The 17568-nt window shown below is 45.0% G+C and overlaps 1 protein-coding gene and 1 non-coding gene across 3 annotated transcripts; one reads left to right on the top strand and one right to left on the bottom strand.

Annotated features, from left to right (window-relative positions):
- The first annotated feature begins 7331 nt into the window (after nucleotides 1-7331).
- Nucleotides 7332-7412, top strand: TRNAL-AAG (transfer RNA leucine (anticodon AAG)). Its single transcript has one exon. It is a non-coding gene; the product is annotated as a tRNA-Leu (tRNA).
- A 494-nt stretch (nucleotides 7413-7906) lies between these two features.
- On the bottom strand, nucleotides 7907-17283 carry LOC127323955 (uncharacterized). 2 transcript variants are annotated; one of them, XM_051352071.2, is made up of 11 exons: nucleotides 17129-17283; nucleotides 16665-17016; nucleotides 16098-16256; nucleotides 15545-15592; nucleotides 15353-15415; nucleotides 15098-15190; nucleotides 14859-15002; nucleotides 8907-9014; nucleotides 8322-8373; nucleotides 8202-8241; nucleotides 7907-8117 (listed from the first exon to the last, which is right to left on the bottom strand). In XM_051352071.2, exons 2-10 carry the CDS (start codon nucleotides 17001-17003, stop codon nucleotides 8204-8206), a joined length of 1044 nt encoding a protein of 347 aa, XP_051208031.1. In that variant the 5' UTR covers nucleotides 17004-17016; nucleotides 17129-17283; the 3' UTR covers nucleotides 7907-8117; nucleotides 8202-8203. The 2 variants fall into 2 exon arrangements, with proteins under 2 accessions (XP_051208031.1, XP_051208030.1); XM_051352070.2 differs by lacking the exons at nucleotides 7907-8117; nucleotides 8202-8241; nucleotides 8322-8373; nucleotides 8907-9014 and adding an exon at nucleotides 9024-9343.
- Nucleotides 17284-17568: the final 285 nt, after the last annotated feature.

The raw sequence follows: 17568 nt of genomic DNA, 5'->3' as shown, positions 1-17568 counted from the left end.
CCCCGGTGGACTATGTGATCAATGGTCGGCACTACAACAAAGGATACTACCTTGCAGACGGTATCTATCCAAAGTGGGCAACATTTGTGAAGACTATCTCCAACCCTAGCACCCCCAAACTTTGCGAGTTTGTCAAGAAACAAGAAGCTTGCCGAAAAGACGTCGAGCGTGCATTTGGTGTCCTCCAGCAGAGATTTGCTGTCGTCCGGTTCCCCGCTATGACTTGGTCCAAAGATCAGATGTGGGAGGTGATGAACTGATGTGTGTGCCTACACAATATGATTATTGAAAATGAGCGAAAGCATCCGGTTCCTCTGGCTGAGCAAGAAGCACCATATGAGAGAGAGGGTCCTCTTGCACAGCCTAATCACCAGGTGCCTCCATCATGGGCCGCCTTCATTGCTATGCGCCAGGAGATTCGAGACTCTACAATGCATCAGCTGCTGCAAGATGATTTGGTGGAGCACATATGGAGGCTCCGAGGCAACGCCAACGCCGACGCCAACTAGTCTGTCTTAATTTGTTTGAAAAATTGTGAAATTGTGTGCTTCATTTGTTTCAGCACTTGTTAAACATTGTACTGATTATCGCCGAATTTGTTTCAGCAATTTTCGTACTCTTGGTCGCCGAACTTGTTAAATTTTATGTTAAATTTGTTTGAAATATGTCAAATGGTCGAGGTTGGGGTTTTCCTGCCGGGGGGACGGCTGGAACTTCAGCGCTCCCCACGCCAAATCTTCCTCCAATCCGGACGAAAATTTCGCCGGATTTAGGCGTGGGGAGCGCCAACGAGTGGGGATGCTCTAAGCCTCAAATAGCACATTCTCTTAAGTTCAATCCTTGAATTGCACTCTTACAATGAAAGAAAGCACCAAAAGAAAATCGCAACTGGTTACAAGTTGTTTACCGGTGAACTTTTAAACCCCTCTGACAAATAGACATTGAATGACAATTCCATTTCAATGCTTCTTGCACACGTAAACATGCAGATTTGGCATGACATCCTATTAAGCAAAAAGTCACTACCAGAAACCTACAGGAAAGTAGCCTGAACCATCAGGATAATAGTTCATGTTGGCTGACCGAAAGGATAATTCCGCGAGGATTATTTTGACAGGGAAATTAAAAATGCCTGACGGTTGGCTTGCAGGAATTTTTTTCCTGATGGGTGTTCCTGACGGTGGCTCACAAGAATTTGTTAGTCGGTCAGGTTTAGCAATTTGCTTTCTGCGTCAGCTAACCCACAGGGAAAATCCTCCAGGAAAACAAAATCATATCAGATCAAGCCCACAGGATAAGTTCTTGCACCGCAAGGGATTGTAGGTTGCATGACAATACACTGCTCACAGTACTGCCAGGAAAATCATTCAGTGAATACACACCAGGAAATTCATTCAGTGAATACACGTTCAAGCCAGCTAATGAACTCCACATCATATTCCAGAACGAGTCTACAAATAACAATGTAAACACTAAAGGTTGATGACTGACATAACACAGACTTGCCCAAAAGCAAGTAATAACAGTGGCACGCATACATGCCACCATCACTCTAGTTTCCAATACATTGGACATGGCAGTGCAATGTAACAACAAAATACATGAATTTCAAAGACATACACGTTCAAGATCAGGACCATCACCTACATACATAACTTTACTATTTCCCATCCATCACTTAGCCTAAGTTTGTCAAAGACAGTCGAACCACAAAAGATCCAAAATACCATAAGAGTGCCAAGAAGTAGTTGAAGTGCAAGGACACTAGTGAGATCCTCCTTCGGAAGCAAAGTTACCATCACCATCTTCATTGTAGACAAAGACGTTGTTATCACCACAAATGTACTCACCATCTTTGCTACCTCCAGTGTTGCCATGGCCAACAAGGTCATCCATAGCAGCATCCTCCAAGCATGTGTTCCCCTACAAAGTCATGTGCACCATGCAACGAATTAAAAATCTTATTAATGTACATATCATGCAACAGTTTGCCTCCCTCGAAAAAAAAAACCTCCCCTCTCCCGCGACCCCCCCCCCCCCCCCCCCGCGGCGGCCGCGCCCCGTCCCCGGCTGGCGCTCCTCCTCCCCTCGCGCTCCCCCTGGCCGTCGCCGTCGGCGGGAGCCGCCGGGCCTTGCACAGGCGGTGCCGGTGGTGGCGGGGTCATCTCTACCCGTCGCGGCGCTGGGGGCGTGGGGATCCTGGCGGGCGGCGGTGCACTTCGGCGGCAGCGGTCCGGCGCGGCGGGGTGGAACCCGTGCGTCGAGGGTGGAGGAGCGGCGGCGCGACCATTGGTAGCGGAGCTGCATAGGTGGACGGCCATGGCAGGGCCTGCTCGGCCCAGATCTAGGCCCAGTTCAGGGCCCAGAGGGGCTAGGCGGGCGGGCTGCGCATGGCGCGCCGGTAGTGCTCCCTGGAGGTGGAGTAGATGCGACGGCAGTGGCTGGGTGGCGGCGGTACTCCGGCAGGCCTGCTGCAACATGGTAGTGAGGTCTTTGTGGGCCTGTTTGGGCCCGGCCGGGCGGGTTTGACCTCACTGCCATGTCCAGTCGGCTACCGCGAAGGCGGTGGAGGTAGTTCCCTCCCGCTCGGCTGAGGTGCTGCTACCCCCGACACAGCTGTCTCTCATCTCTACGTCTAGGCCCTTCTGTGGCGACCACTGCGAGACAGCGAGGATGGCTTCATGATCGCGGTGGCGTGTGTTGGTGGGCAGCAAGTCTGGTGAAGAACGTCGAATCGTCCGGGTTTGTGGGTTGGGGGACGGGAGAAATCTTGTCGGCAGGCCCGACACTGACGCGGTGACGCCTGCGGGTGTCGCCTTGCCTTCCTGAAGGGCGTCAGTAGTCCCTCCTTCCCAATCCCTTCCGCGTATCGGGGGAAACCCTAGGACCAGTCCAGGCAGCAGTGGCGTCATCGTCACTTTCCTTGTTGAAGGTGTTGCTTGATACGCGGCGCTTCGGCGTGCTAGGAGTGTGGTGGCATTCCCCGGAGGGCGCAGCGGTTGCGAGTCACTCTTGTTCTTGTCAAGCTGCCGGTGTCGGCTTTGTTTTCTCTTTCTTTTCTCTCGTGTTTCCTTTCGGGCTTGGTTGTGCTGCAGCCCCAGCGTGATTGTTGTATCGGTTGGTTGCTATATTAATATAGCGGGGTGAAAGCCTATTTCGAGAAAAGATGGGAAAACATTTATATGTTGGTATGTATTCTGACTAGGGTATGATCTTGGGCTCAACCTTGCTGGAACCATTCCCGTAGGTCTCTTCCCATCTCACCAAAAAGCATCTGCGAGAAGAAAGCATATTTATCAAGATTATATAGTATTTGAAATGACTTTCAAGACACACTGAATAATATGCATGGAACTACTCTCATTAGACTACACATTCACATTCGAGAGATAAAATATTCGTTTGCCATTGTAACCAATTAATCTAAACAATGTGAACAATCATCTAACCTATTATATGAACAATTCACCTAACCATTTGTAACCTAGTTAATTATAATTTCTATCAAGCCATTTGTAATTCATCTAAATAAATTGGGCCATCGCCGGTGAAAGGCGATAGAAGGATTTCGCTACCGCCAAGCGAGTCCAAGCTGACTGCGATGGATACATGGACCTTGGTGCAGCGCGAACATGGTGGCGACAAGCAGACGTGGGGTAGGTAGCCAAGGGGAGAAGGAAGGGAGGAGGAGGACAGTTGCACACCTTTGGGCGGCGAGAGGGGCGGCGATGAGGGGCAATCTCCGGCAGCGCTAGTCGCAACAGAGAGGGATGGGAGAGAGTGGAGGCTTCCCAAGTCTGGAGGAGGGCACACTGCTGAGTCCCGCACATTGGTGGGGTGTTGTGCTAGGGTGCACACAACTAGTAATATACTTATATTGGTAGAGTGTCTTATCAAACCATGCCATTACTAACTTCTGCTCGATTACACTGGTGGCTTGCCCACTAGATACCAGTGGTGTGCCATTATATAGGCACGCTACTAACTTCAATCGCCTATACGCATTTCTGCTCTAGTGTGAAGAATCAACACTCAGAGTGGTGCTAGCAACTTTGGACATCAGTTTGAAGGCGAGCTTTGTGAATCCAATATGTAAGAAGGGGTGCTGTGACAAAATGCTAGGAAGGGTTGAGGACGTGGAGATGAGGTGGAAGAGCAGCTAGGGGCGTGCACATCTCCTCTTGCCCTCCTTGGTACATCAAGCAGCCCACTCATGGTTTTTAGTGTGCCCTTCTATATCTATACCTAATAATAAAGGGAGAAACGTTTCCGTGGTTTGGTCCATCGTGTTTGTTGTTTCATCCGTCTGTCGATTCGTTTCGTCCGTCACCCTAAAGTCCTGCTATCATACGAGTTATGATGTCTCCTTTCCCGATCGATGCAGTATTCATCGGGTTAGGTTTTGTTTCGCTGGCAGCTAGACTCCGCTACGGACTAAGATCACCTGGCAGGTTAGCCTCGACGAGCCCCGCTAGACTCAGGACTTTGCTACTATACATACATGAGCGCTGGGAGAAACCAATCTCAGATCAGGTGCACGGACTCTCGATCGGTAAAGGCGACGATTGCTAGCTCCCGTACGAATCGGGTTAGGTTTTGTTTCGCTGGCAGCTAGACTCCGCTACGGACTAAGATCACCTGGCAGGTTAGCCTCGACGAGCCCCGCTAGACTCAGGACTTTGCTACTATACATACATGAGCGCTGGGAGAAACCAATCTCAGATCAGGTGCACGGACTCTCGATCGGTAAAGGCGACGATTGCTAGCTCCCGTACGAATCACCTGTTCCAAGCTGCCGCACCTCTCCTCCATAGCCGGCGCAGCACTCTCGGAGGACACGCTCCGCCAGGCGCTGATCGAGAGGCAGGTGGCCGTGGACGCACAGGCCGAGGACTTGCCGGCACCTCTCCTCCATAGCCGGGGCAGCATTGTCGGAGGACACGCTTCGCTAGGCGCTGACTGAGAGGAAGGTGTCCGCGGACGCACAAGACGAGGACTCGCCGGAGCTCAAGGTTTCCGGCGTCAAGGCGGCCGGGGAGGCAGCAATCGAGGTCTTGAAACTGATCAAGCTGGGAAACTGGGAGCTGAGCACCGGACGTGACTCATCAGTCTTGAGGTCTTCCTCCGGTTGTCGTCATCGTCGCAACACGCATGCGACCTACGAGGAGGTTACCGGCAGTACATGCGCCAAACTCCCAATTGACATCATGTACACAGTCGTTTGTCCGCCTCCTCGGACCGTCTCCGCATCAGCCGGAAGCGACGACACCGGCAACGGGCCCAACCAGACACTTCATCTGGACTCTGGAGTATATCCTCGCAAGAAAGTACTCGTTGCATCTACTTGTGCATCAGTGCATGTCCTTGCAAGAAAGTATTCGGCCATGACCCTAAGTTAGAAATCCATCAGTTAGCTAGGCAAGAGTTCAGCACATCGCAGGGAACCGACCGATCACACTATAGTATGTGCGTTTTTGGCTCTTGCTCACCTGTAGATTTCAATGGTTGTGCGGCCGCCTGCGGTCGAAGCAAATGCCAGGGAGCACCACGCAGCCTCGAATGCAAGGGCCAGCATGCAGCAGTGCATTCTCGCTTGTCATCGCCGCTCCCGTCGGCTGCACTATTTGGGGGGAAAAGAGAAACTATAGATAAAAGAAGGCATGGAAGATGGATGAGAGATCCTCCAAGCAGTTTCAGTTTTCATCCTCCACTCTCCGTTATTCAGGGTTACTTGTTGCAGTTCTTGTCTTCCATGATGACATGATTAATGCGTCAAACAAATGTTCAGTATTTAGTTAATTTTTATGACATTTTTTTGCGTAATAGTTAATTTCTATGGTTAATATTAATACTATTACATTGCTTAAGTTCTGTTCATATGATCGTAGAAGAGCTTGCCAACATGGTCAGGCAATCATCTCAATTTGAGAAACAAAATACCGAAATACCAGCACTAGATCACAGGCGGATTGTGACTGGCTGATGCGGATTCAATCTACTCAATCTGTTCATATTGACATTAAGGTGACGCACAAATTCGTAGTTGGCCCTTGAGAGGGAGAAAATTTCAGCTAGACTGAGGTGCATATCCAGATATCCTCTTCTTTTATTTGTCTTCCCACTAATTTGAAGCAATTTACATTTATTAATTGTAGTTAGTTACTTAGTTTACTCGCAAGTGTGATAGGCATATCACACATGTTCTTCGTTTTATTTCAAATAGTAGCTTCCATGTATGATTGCTAGGAACTAATTTGTAAAAAATGACAGCTAGAGTTTCGTGCAAATAATCGCCAAATTATATAGGTTTACATCATAAAAAAATTCAGCTATGTTTACTTCCATCTCTGTATATGGATATCCATAATTTTTAGATAACCGGTTTTGGAATTTTTATGTATGTGCATCATCATATACCGTTTTTTACCAGAATGCTATCGCCAATGAAGTAATTTGTACTAATTCCTATTATGTACTATGACCTTCTAGATATAGAGCAGTTCAATATGTTTAACAATTAACCCGGTGCAACGCACGGGCAAATGTCCTAGTCTATTCATAAGCAAAGATATTTAATTTGGTCCAGCCTTGCGGTGCGGAATGCCTTTTTAGAGCGGTTGACATTGGTTCCAGGCTTTGTCAACCATTTGTTCTTAACTTTTTTGGGAAAAAATCCACTTCTACTTTTTCCATTCCTTTATGGTTTTATAGTTCTTCACGTACTTCACTATTTCGTTTTGTAATGCGGTAATTTTTCTACACTGATTGACAAAGGTTTTGGATCGTGATTTTTTTGCTTTAACAAAACAAACTTTATCATCTTTGTTTATAAAAGCATTTTACCAAGTCTCACACAGGTACACCTGCACCGGCCAGATAAACTCGAACACCAAAAGATACTTGAAAATGTGAATATATCACACATGTACATGATCGAGCTTCTACACTTATTTGCAAAAATGTCCGTTTCCAAAGAACCATTTATGTGTCCTAAAAAGCAAATCCCATTGCCTAACATGTGCTTTTCCGTTTAATAATAATTGTCGTAGTTTTAGTTCAAATTTATGGAACGGAGGGAGTACAATAATATGCACTTCACATGTTTTTCATGCATGGGGCATAAAGCTTATCATTTATTCATGAAAACAATTACGTGCAGTGATAAGAGTCGAGCAATGACATAGTATAATATCATTTGAAACTTACTAACAGAATATTTGTTTTCCTTCAAGCCCTTTAGAATTGTTGCTTACGTATGCTTCACAAAAAGGAGTACAAACACTTATTAGCTGGACGTTTTAGTTAACTAAAAATGTGAAATGAAACAACAAGTTGATATGGCCGAGTTGGTCTAAGGCGCCAGATTAAGGTTCTGGTCCGAAAGGGCGTGGGTTCAAATCCCACTGTCAACACTTCATTTTTTTTTGTTTTTTGCATCTCTAATCTCTAAAGTCTAAACGCATCAATCAGCTTTTTTTTGCATCTCTTAAGTCTAAACACATCAATCAGCTTTTGCCAATGAAATCTAGTGATTGGTTGCATGTATGTTGCCATCATGAAACTTTGGGCAAGACCTCTCTTTGCACTTGCCCTTAACTCGTGTACTGATCCTGTGGTCCATGGTTCCAGTCCATGGTTCCATTCCATGATCAATTGAGCCGAGGAACACTACCCCTGTTTTACTGAGAAAGGCTGTGGATGCGCAGTAGGGATGCAAGCTGCAGGGTTTGGGGGCAGACTCATTTCCTAATAGAGCAGTTGAGCTAGATGTTGAATTGAAGTCCATAGTACAATTTGTACTAATTATTGTGTTTTTGGGACAAGCAGGATCCCGCTTGTGCAAGCCTAACGCGCAGTAACAACCCTAAACAACATTAAAGGTCTTTTATAGTGGTACAGTAAGACAGACAAATTGCAGCAGTGTCATATTTCCCTTAGCGGGGGCAGCATCAATTCATTTCGCTACTATAGTATCGAGTCCACGTAATATCATAAGCTGGTAGACACTAGTGCTATGTTACTCAAGCTAGCTCCGCACCATCCAAAAATCTACACACGTTTCCTCGGCTTGGACTTTTTATCCAAACATCCCAAATCCGCCTCGGTCACTCTTGTTTCTGTCAACGTGAAACAAGCAAATGTTACATAGCTTCAGTCGCTGAAATAAGTGGAGCCATACACAGTCTGCTATGAAGCACAACCACTAGCATGGGAAGTTTGACTGCTCTTGAATTTCACCAACTGTAGAAAACAAGATATCAGGTGTTGCACATAGATACTATTAGCAGTTCGCAAGAGAGATTCTGAGAACGGTTCCATACCAGGAAGCTCAACAGCAAAGTTAGCTTGGGCATCAGCATCGGCATTAAATTCCTACATTGCAAAAAAGCAAATACGAGTGAAGGGACCCAAAGTTTCAGCAGATAGCTGTTCCGAGATAGTGGGAAACCAAATCATTATGCAATAGAAGCAACCCAAGTCAAGCTTGCCCATACTGACATAACAAACACTAACTGAAATGGTATTCAAATGGCTGATATTCGGACAAAAACTCCAGGAAAATGTAAGTTACTGACTCTGGAGAACTTAAATGAAGGTACTCATATTACAAATGCAGGGAGATATCAGTCTAAATGTTTACAACTATATTAGACATAAGCAATAAATATGTGAAGTAGCAGTTAGTATTGACTTGAGAGAATGCAGAGATTAATGATGAATTGCCCAAACAAGGGTCTTGTTGTTGCTGCATCTCAAAATAGTTGTTACGCACCACTGCGGACTTTTGTACCACGAGGAGAAGTATGCAAAATGGTATGAAGCATTCATACAACAGAACCTGAAGCTGGCTAGTGCAAGGTGAATCTGTACAAGATCAAAAGGTAATGAAACGACGTGATACATACCCTCAAAACATGGTTGAGCTGGAACTGAAGAAAACTTCTCTTCAGTTCCTTGACTTGCTTGCACAAGTCAGCCATATTATCATGCTTAACACGCCAGATATCTTGAACCTGTTTCAGAAGTTGAATGTGTTACTTAGAGTTCAAAATTGATAGAGCAGCCAGTTGCTAGATGTTGGACAGTATATGGGCTGCATCCAGTGGCGGACCCAGGAAATTGTCAAAGCCTGGGCGCACTGCAAGGAAGCTATTTTTTTCTCGGCGAGGCGATGCCTGCCTAAGCCAGAGCTGCCACCTACCCATCTTGCCAACGCTTGCAGCCGCTGCATGTGGCTAGGCTTGGGACCATAAGCGAACGAAGGATTCACATCCAATCCACCTCTCGGATATCTCTCGCCCATGGCTAGCGCCTGCGACCTGCTGGTCTGCCGTCGTAGTCTCTAGCATTATGGGCAAACGTTTTTGAGCGAGGGGATTTGTGGAATTGGGGGAAGCTGAGTAATGTTGCGTATATGAAAAAGGTTTTTACAAAAGGTACTTACGGACTTATCCGGGTGAAAATAAAAATTTGTCATGTTTTTCAAGAAAGGGACCATAGTTGGGGCAACCGACTTAGCATATGTATGTTTGCAGAGTTTTTCATAGACCACCAGTCTGTAGCTCTATGATTATTGCGGGAGCGGGAGGCAGAGCCAGAAAAAAAATAGTTGGACGAACCAACTTAAGTAGCCTCCATTTCCAAAAAAAAGTACAGAAGAGTTTCTTTTATTGACTAGCTAAGATTTTTTTAGGGAAACTAGAGTTTAAATATCAATCATGTCATCAAATTGATAAATGAGGGTTTGGAGAAAAATAAAATTATACATGCTACCAAAGGTACATGATCTTTTATCTGACTAACAAAGCTAGTAGTAGCTACCAAGCTAGCAATGATAATATTTTTATTATTTAAAGAAAAACGAGGAGCAAAGCAGCATGCCATGGCTTGGTCTTTGTATCGGGCTTTCCTCTTGTTATCTAGTAGCTCTTGGTAATTGTTGTGAGACTGCCAGCCTAGATTGGGCCACCGATGTTTAGGTATAGAATATTTTTGCATAAATAGCTTTCAGGTCAAGGCTAGTTGGCACAGCTCGTGGATCAGAGTTAGTGCGGCCTTCGGCCACAACGCTGGAGAGGCACACATGGAAGAAATCAAGGAAGCCCGGGCACAACCGTCAAGAAGTCATTCTTTCTACGTTGGAATTCGTCTCACGCAGTGCACGAGCGGAAGCGAAGCCCGGGCGCATGCCCGGGCAACAGGGGGGGTCCGCCCGTGGCTGCATCCTATCTAGGAGTCTGGCTACCTATTCTGGCTCATGTGGCACATTAGCCCAAGTGACCTGGGATGGTATATAAGCTGAGGCTGGTCTCTAAGAAACCCGAAGACAAAACATAGCAGCTGCTGGCTGCTGCACCAAAGGTTAGCCACTCTTCCTCTTCTACATGGTACCAGAGCCACCGGCGGCGGTGGTGGCGGCGCCGGCGGCAAATAGGGTGACGATGATGGTGCTCCTGTTTTGGCTTTCTCTCAGGGGCAAGCGTGGGGTGACGTGGGATCTCGTGGCAACAGATCCAAAGGAGGTTGAAGGCAGTGGTGCTTGTGGTGAAATTGTGTTGTTGTTATTGGAGATGGAGGATGATCTAGCCATGGCCAAGGTGCTTGACAAGCTGGCCAACTTGGTGGCTGCAAAGATAGCAGATGAGGCATCTTCTGGTACCTCTGTGGAAGGGCAGGCATGGAGCCCCACATGGGGAGATGCAATGTAAGCTTGAGCTCATGCCAAATGAGATCAAGCTCGATGAGGTTGGAAGTTATCTAAGTTGGTCTAGGAGGGGGATGCTGATTCTAAGGACAAAATCGATGGAAAGGTACATATTAGGAAAGGTTCTTGAGCCTGAAGACAACGAGAGTTGTCTCAAATTGAAGACACACAATACACGATTTGACTCAAGGTGAGAAATCAGTGACAGACATATGTGGGAGAGTTGTAGCGTGCATGGGCAGATCTGGATCAGCTTGCCCCCTTGGTGCTGCCTCATTCTGAACCCACCAAACTTTTTGTTAATATATTCTATCCCATTATCTGATCTGAGCATTTGGACCTGCACTTTGAACTGGGATTTAACATATGCATGGAAATTCTGGAAGCAAGAAAGCACGTCATCCTTATGCTTCATAAGGTACACCCAAGTCATTCGAGAATAACAGTCAATGAATGCCACAAAATACTTCATCCCACTGATAGAGGAAATAGGACATGTCCACAGATCAGAATGCACAAGCATAAATGGGGATATACTTCTGAGCCCCTTACTCACATAGGTGTTTCTAGTATGTTTAGCATACTCTCACATGCTTCACACTTAAGATTATTCTTATCAACTTCGCCCATTACATCTGGAAAGACTTTAGTACTTTTATCAAAAAGCAACATGTCCCATTATACAATGATGCATCATAGCAATTTTCTCCTTCTCCAGCAGTGCTGCAGCTAGTGCTGAACCTCCTAGTTTGCATGATTCATCACGGTCCATGTAACAAAGGCCTTTACGTCTGGTCCGGTTCCAATCTTCCTTCCATTCAACCTCTCGTGTATAAAGAATACATATCTATCAATGATTACACGACAGTCTATTTGATCAACCAGTGCACTTGAAGAGAGTAAATTCACAGGAAATGCAGGTACGTGTAGGACTGATGATACCTTAATATTTCTCGTGCACTGAACAACTCTAGTTCCTTTGATTAGCTGGGCTGGTCTGAATTGTTTTTTGATTCATTGGAGAGGCTGGCTTATATGATTCTAACTCTCCAATGCTACCAGCAACATGTTTGAAGGCTCCAGAGTCTAGTATCCATTCTGAATTTAATATATGCATAGCTAAAGGCACTTTCAGTCTTACCTTCATCTGAATAGACAAAGTGGACAAAGTTCCCAAAACTTGCATCTCCATGGCTGACATGTTGCTCTAGCACTCACTTGATGGTTGGAATACCTTGCATTCCTGCCTCTAACTCCCTTGAAATTTCCTCGGTCATACCCCTTCCACAGCCACGTCTTGGAGCAAGACAGTTATGACTTAGATGCCCTTTTATTCCACAATCGTGGCAATCATGTGTCTCCTGCCTATTTGACATGTAGTAAGCTGGTTTAGGTACTACCTTCACTTTCTCCATTTGTTTCAGCCTAGTTCCTTCCTGCGCCATGGCTGAAATTGCCTCTTCCACTGTAGTCAAATGAGGAAGATGCATCAACGCAACCCTCCCCTCAAATGCACCACCACATTTTAGAAGTGGCTCAATCATTGATGTATACCAAGAATGCTCCATATTTCCTCTGGAGTGAGGCGGTGATGACTGCTACGTTTCTTATCAATCGCATGCCCTCAAGAATACTAGATATGAAATTTCCTTGTGAACTATTACTAGGAGAGAACAAGTTTGTGGTTCCTCACTTGCTTTGTTCGTGATCACAGGCGTTCGGTGACAAAACTTGACCCTAGAGCTATTAAGTGCATATTCATTGGCTATCCTGCTGGACAATGAGGATATTGGAGTCCCTTTGAGCAGCAACAGATTTGTAAGTCTTGATGTTACTTTCTAGAAATCTAACCCCTTTTATGGTGAAAAAACAGATTTGGGTGCTATATTTGAAGGGCTTGATCAGCCACTGAATATTGTTGGTCAAGAGGGGGAGAGTGTGGCAGCAGTGCAAGCAACAATAGCTCTCCCCAGGTGGAGCAACAACAACCTCAACAACCTTTGATTGTAGGGTCTATACCACTTGTTGTACCAGAATTGCCACATGCTAGAAGTTGGCCAAAGCTAAATGAAGAGCAAGATCTTTGTATGTACTCACAGAGACCGAGGATAGAAGAACTGGTGGAGCACCATGCAGAAGAACAATGTAGTCAGCTGTGAATGGGTCTATATTGTAAAACAGAGCCTCGAAGGAAAGATAGAGGTACAAAGCGAGATTGTATCCTACAGTCAAACGTATGGAAACTGACTATGATGAAACATTTGCATCTGTGGCAAAGATGTGGCAAAGATGAATACAGTACAGGTCCTGATCTCATGTGCAACAAACTTTAGATGACCATTACACCAGCTGGATGTGAAAAATGCGATCTTACATGGTGATCTACAAGAAGTTTACAAGGAGATTCCCCCGAGCCTAGCATCAGCTGAACCAGAAGGTAAAGTGTGCAGGCTAAAGAAGTCACTCTATGGATTAAACCAATCTCCTACAAGCTTGGTTTGATCGATTTAGAAGAGGTGTGTACGAGATGGGATATGGACAGTGTAGTGGAGACCACATTGTATTCTATGGACATTCAAATCAGAAAATAACGATTCTAGCAGTCTACGTGGATGATATTATAATCACAGGAGATGATGTAGCAGAAATAACAAGGATAAATAATTGTTTAAGCCAAGTCTTTGAAGTCAAAGATCTGGAGCAACTTAGAATCTTTGTTGGAATAGAGGTGGCAAGGTCCAAGAAGGGAATAGTTTTATCACAAGGCAAGTATATCTTGGACCTTCTTAATGATATGGGGATGATGAAATGTGGTGCATCTCCAACACCCATGGATCAAAATCAAACGGTATCAGCTCAATGTGACGAACTTATAGACAAGGAGGGATATCAGAAAGTGGTAGGGAGATTGTTATACTTGTGTCACACACACAAGACCAGATATTGCATATGCAGTTGGTGTAGTGAGCAGATATATGCATGAGCTAAGAAGTGGACACATGGACGTTGCTCATCGAATCCTAAGATATTTAAAAGGAACTCCAGAAAATGGATTATGGTTTAAAGCAAATGGACATCTAACAGTTGATGGTTATAGTGATGCCAACTAGGCAAGCTGTTTAAAGGTCAATTTGTGGTTATTGTGTATTTGTTGGGGGGAACTTGGTAGCATGGAGAAACAAAAAAAACAACCTGTAGTATCAAGATCAACTTTACAGAGCCATGTCAGCCATGTTTCCAGGATTAAGTGAGATGCTATAGTGGGTAAGAAACCTTGTGAGTGAGTTGAAGATCTTAAAAGGTAGACACTTGAACGTGTGGTGTGATAACAAGTCAGCAATATGCATAGCAAACAATCCAGTCCAGCATGACAAACAATCCAGTCCAGCGTGATAGGACAAAGCACATTGAGATTGATATATTCTTCATTAAAGGGAACCTAGATGCTGGAATTATCAAGATCAACTATGTGAGCACAGGGCAGCAGATCGTTGATTGTCTAGCAAAAGGTTTGGCAACCAAGGAGTTTGATCGAGCTTGTGACAAGATGGGGATGATAGATATCTATCACCCATCTTGAGGGGGAGTGTTGGACAGTATATGGGCTGCATCCTATCTACCAGTCTGGCTACCTATTCTGGTCCATGTGGCCCATTAGCCCAAGTGACCTGGAATGGTATATAAGCTCAGGCTGGTCTGTAAGAAACCCTAACCCCAAGACAGAACATAGCTGCTGCCCCAAACGTTAGCCACTCTTCCTCTTCTACACTAGAGGAACTCTTCAAAGAGCACTAATTAGTTTTCACCGGATTTTGTATGCCATTGACAATCAAGGTTCTAATCCAATTATGCCTTAATCAAAAACCTGTAAACGTGTTAATAGATGATGTATCATTGGATAAAAAGTTCCTTTCGTGAGGATAAACTGAGGACCATGGATGGTCGGATATAATTTAAGGAGAAAAGAAGCACAGAATATTCTAATTTTTTCATTTGTCCACATATTTAATGTTTTAGTGCATTCTAAAGAGTCGGAATGAACTGCACTGTGAAGAGTCAGAATGAAATACACAACAAGCAGTTACCTATTGATCGTTCAATGGAAGAACACAAAAGGATGCAAGTGCAAAGTAGGAAAGGTATAACCACAAACCTGGTAACAGACAAGCTTAGAATCTCCTTGGGCACGAATATACTTGAATCCCTTCTTAGCAGCATATCTCAGGCCCAAGAGCAATGCACGATACTCAGCAGCATTATTTGTTACAACACCCAAACCCTCACGTAGATGAGCAATCTTCAGTTGAAAGATTAGAAATAGCCATCATCAGCTGGTCGTGGCAAGTGAAGACTAAGAAAACAAACCAGCACAGTACTAGTTGTCATACATACCAGAGATCCATCAGGCCGCCTTACTACTACACCGGCACCTGATTTCCCAGGATTTCCTTTACAAGCACCATCAAATTCAAGAATACAGGACAGCTGTAAAGACCAGGTCCAGAGGTGAGAAAAGGTCAACATTTCCTCATAGTGAAGATAAATTGCAAATATGCATGTTAATTATAAATCTAACTGCAATTCAAAACCAAGTAAGACAGGAGGAACATGCATTGTTGGCGGTTAGAACATCGCATTCATACTCACATGGCTGTCAGGTAATGGTTCCTGTTCAGCAACTTTGGGATGCTTCTTCGACGGTCCGGTTTCCTTCAGCAAATAATCATCGGTGCAAGTCCATGAGATGTGGCAAACACATTAAAGGTACAGTACAGAACACTTTATCAACACAGCATACATTCATGCTTAGCTTGGAGAGGGGAACAGATCGCTACTCACCGTCTCTTGTAGCCTTTTCAGAGTAGAGGTTGCATTTCCATCCGGTTGCTGAAACCAAAAGTGGCACAATGAACAATCTACAAGAAAGTCTATGGGCAAATGCACAAGTAGTAATGCAACCACCCTTTGAGGATATAACATAGAAGATCATCTCAACTGTCAAGGTAAATAGCCTTGGAACTGTGTTCGAGCAAAAAAAAATGCCCTGGGAATTATGGGCAGATACCAATCAAGATAAGGGCATACGGAGTATATACTATATCACAATTATAAATTTGTATTTTAGTGATGATTGCCTTCTATTACAAATAATACCATGTCTACAGAAATTGGGGGCAGCGAGTACATAAAACGCAAGTCTAACTAAAAGTGGTAACATCAGTACCATCACATATTGCAAAGTGATTGCAAAATAAACTAGAACACAGAGCATCAAGATAGCTTCCATAGGTAAGCCAAAAAGGGATCAAAAGTCTATACAACATTGGCATATGTAACGAACATCATATCAGGTAAAACAACTGAAAATTATAACTATGCAGAAAAAATTTACCTGGAAAGGGCAGGGAACCAGATCATCAAACAATTCATCTTTTGCGTCTGCTGCATTAATGGAATACATAGCATTCTTTAACCCACGCGCAGCAAGATACTCCTCTGTATCTTTACGCAAGGAATATCCTTTGTACACAGTCACAGAAGGATCACAGACCTACCAAGATATGTTTCACATAAGTAATGTCTATTGACATGGCAATAAGAAGTTATTTTATTGTGCAATTGCCTATTTGGTAACACGGACAGATGAATTTTGCAGCAACTGAAAACCTAGTGGTTTTTTAGCAATCATGTGAGATGCAGCCCACACAACTGTGAGATTAAACTATAATGCGCTGCATTGTCTATATTTTCTTATTCCAGGAAGACCATTTAGAGAGGTACCGTTATCATGTGTCTGCTGATGATGCTGCATTCGGTGGAATTTTTTTCACTAGTTAGCAGGTGTTAGGGTTTTTCAAGGGAAACGTTGAATGCACATAAAATAGTCTGAATGCTTAACGTACCACAAGTTGAAAGGTCAAAGAAAATGGTAAAACGAAGCAGAAAAAAAGATGTTTACCGAATTGCTGACTTGCGCTTGGCAGTCGGCGAGGTTCTTGTAGATGCCGATGACGTCGCCCTTGCGGACGACATAGAACGGTTCGCCGCTGGCAGAGTCCATCGGGGCGCCCTTCTTTGCGGCGGATCTCTTGGTGGTGCGCTTGGAGGAGGAGGAAGAAGAGAATAAGCGCTCAGCAAGGCTAAGGGCAATGGGCGGCGTGGGAGGCCTAACGGGGAGGTATCGCAGGCTGCGCTGGTGGTGGTGGCTGCCGCTCAGACTCAGAGTGCCGGCCAACGCGTGCCTCCACGCCGCTCTAGAAATCCCACAGAGAGAAGAAGGAGAGCAGCAACTCCTCATCGACAGCCGCCACCTGCCAATGTGAAATCAATCAGGGAATGGGGCTGCTTCTGCTTACCAACAACAGCTCGGCCGACCGGAAGAGAAGTAAGAAGCAAACAGGCGAGGGGTTCGCGAGGGATTACTTCACTTCGCCGAGAAGGAGGCCGCCGCCAGTCGGCGCCGGCGCCGGCGAAGGTGGGAGAGGAGGCAGCGGCGGCGGCGCTGAGGATGGAGAGGATTGATACGGCGATTTGGGCTTTATTTCCCATCTAATCCATTTGAATTACTCAACTGCTGAGTATCTTCTTACCAGTTTTGCGTGGGCCACCTATCAGTCTCTCTGTTTGTACATGGGCTACTTTTGGTGTTTGCTGCTCAGCAGTTGGCCCATCATCTCCTTTTCATCTTCGTCCTAGGAAAACTGCCGAAATTACTAGCTATTTTAATAGCGATGTAATTTTGAACATGGAGAAGGCCGAAGCTCAAGACACCTATGTTTTAAAAATCCAAAATTATACATAAAAGTTTCAGAGAATTCTGAAAAGGTTTTGATATAGTCAATGATGTGTCATGCAGATATGCA

Source organism: Lolium perenne, chromosome 7 (assembly GCF_019359855.2).
Source record: "Lolium perenne isolate Kyuss_39 chromosome 7, Kyuss_2.0, whole genome shotgun sequence".
In the NCBI taxonomy this organism is placed as follows: domain Eukaryota; kingdom Viridiplantae; phylum Streptophyta; class Magnoliopsida; order Poales; family Poaceae; genus Lolium; species Lolium perenne.
The sequence above is the reverse complement of the archived record's forward strand: the minus strand, read 5'-3'. Positions and strand labels throughout refer to the sequence as shown.

Coding starts and splice junctions, on each gene's coding strand:
- LOC127323955 (XM_051352070.2), bottom strand. CDS start 17,003: ATGAGGAGTTGCTGCTCTCCTTCTTCTCTCTGTGGGATTTCTAGAGCG. Junction 15,416..15,544: donor TGAAAAGGCTACAAGAGACG/GTGAGTAGCGAT, acceptor TATTTGCTGAAG/GAAACCGGACCGTCGAAGAA. Junction 9,344..14,858: donor CTAAGCTTGTCTGTTACCAG/GTTTGTGGTTAT, acceptor CCATAATGCTAG/AGACTACGACGGCAGACCAG.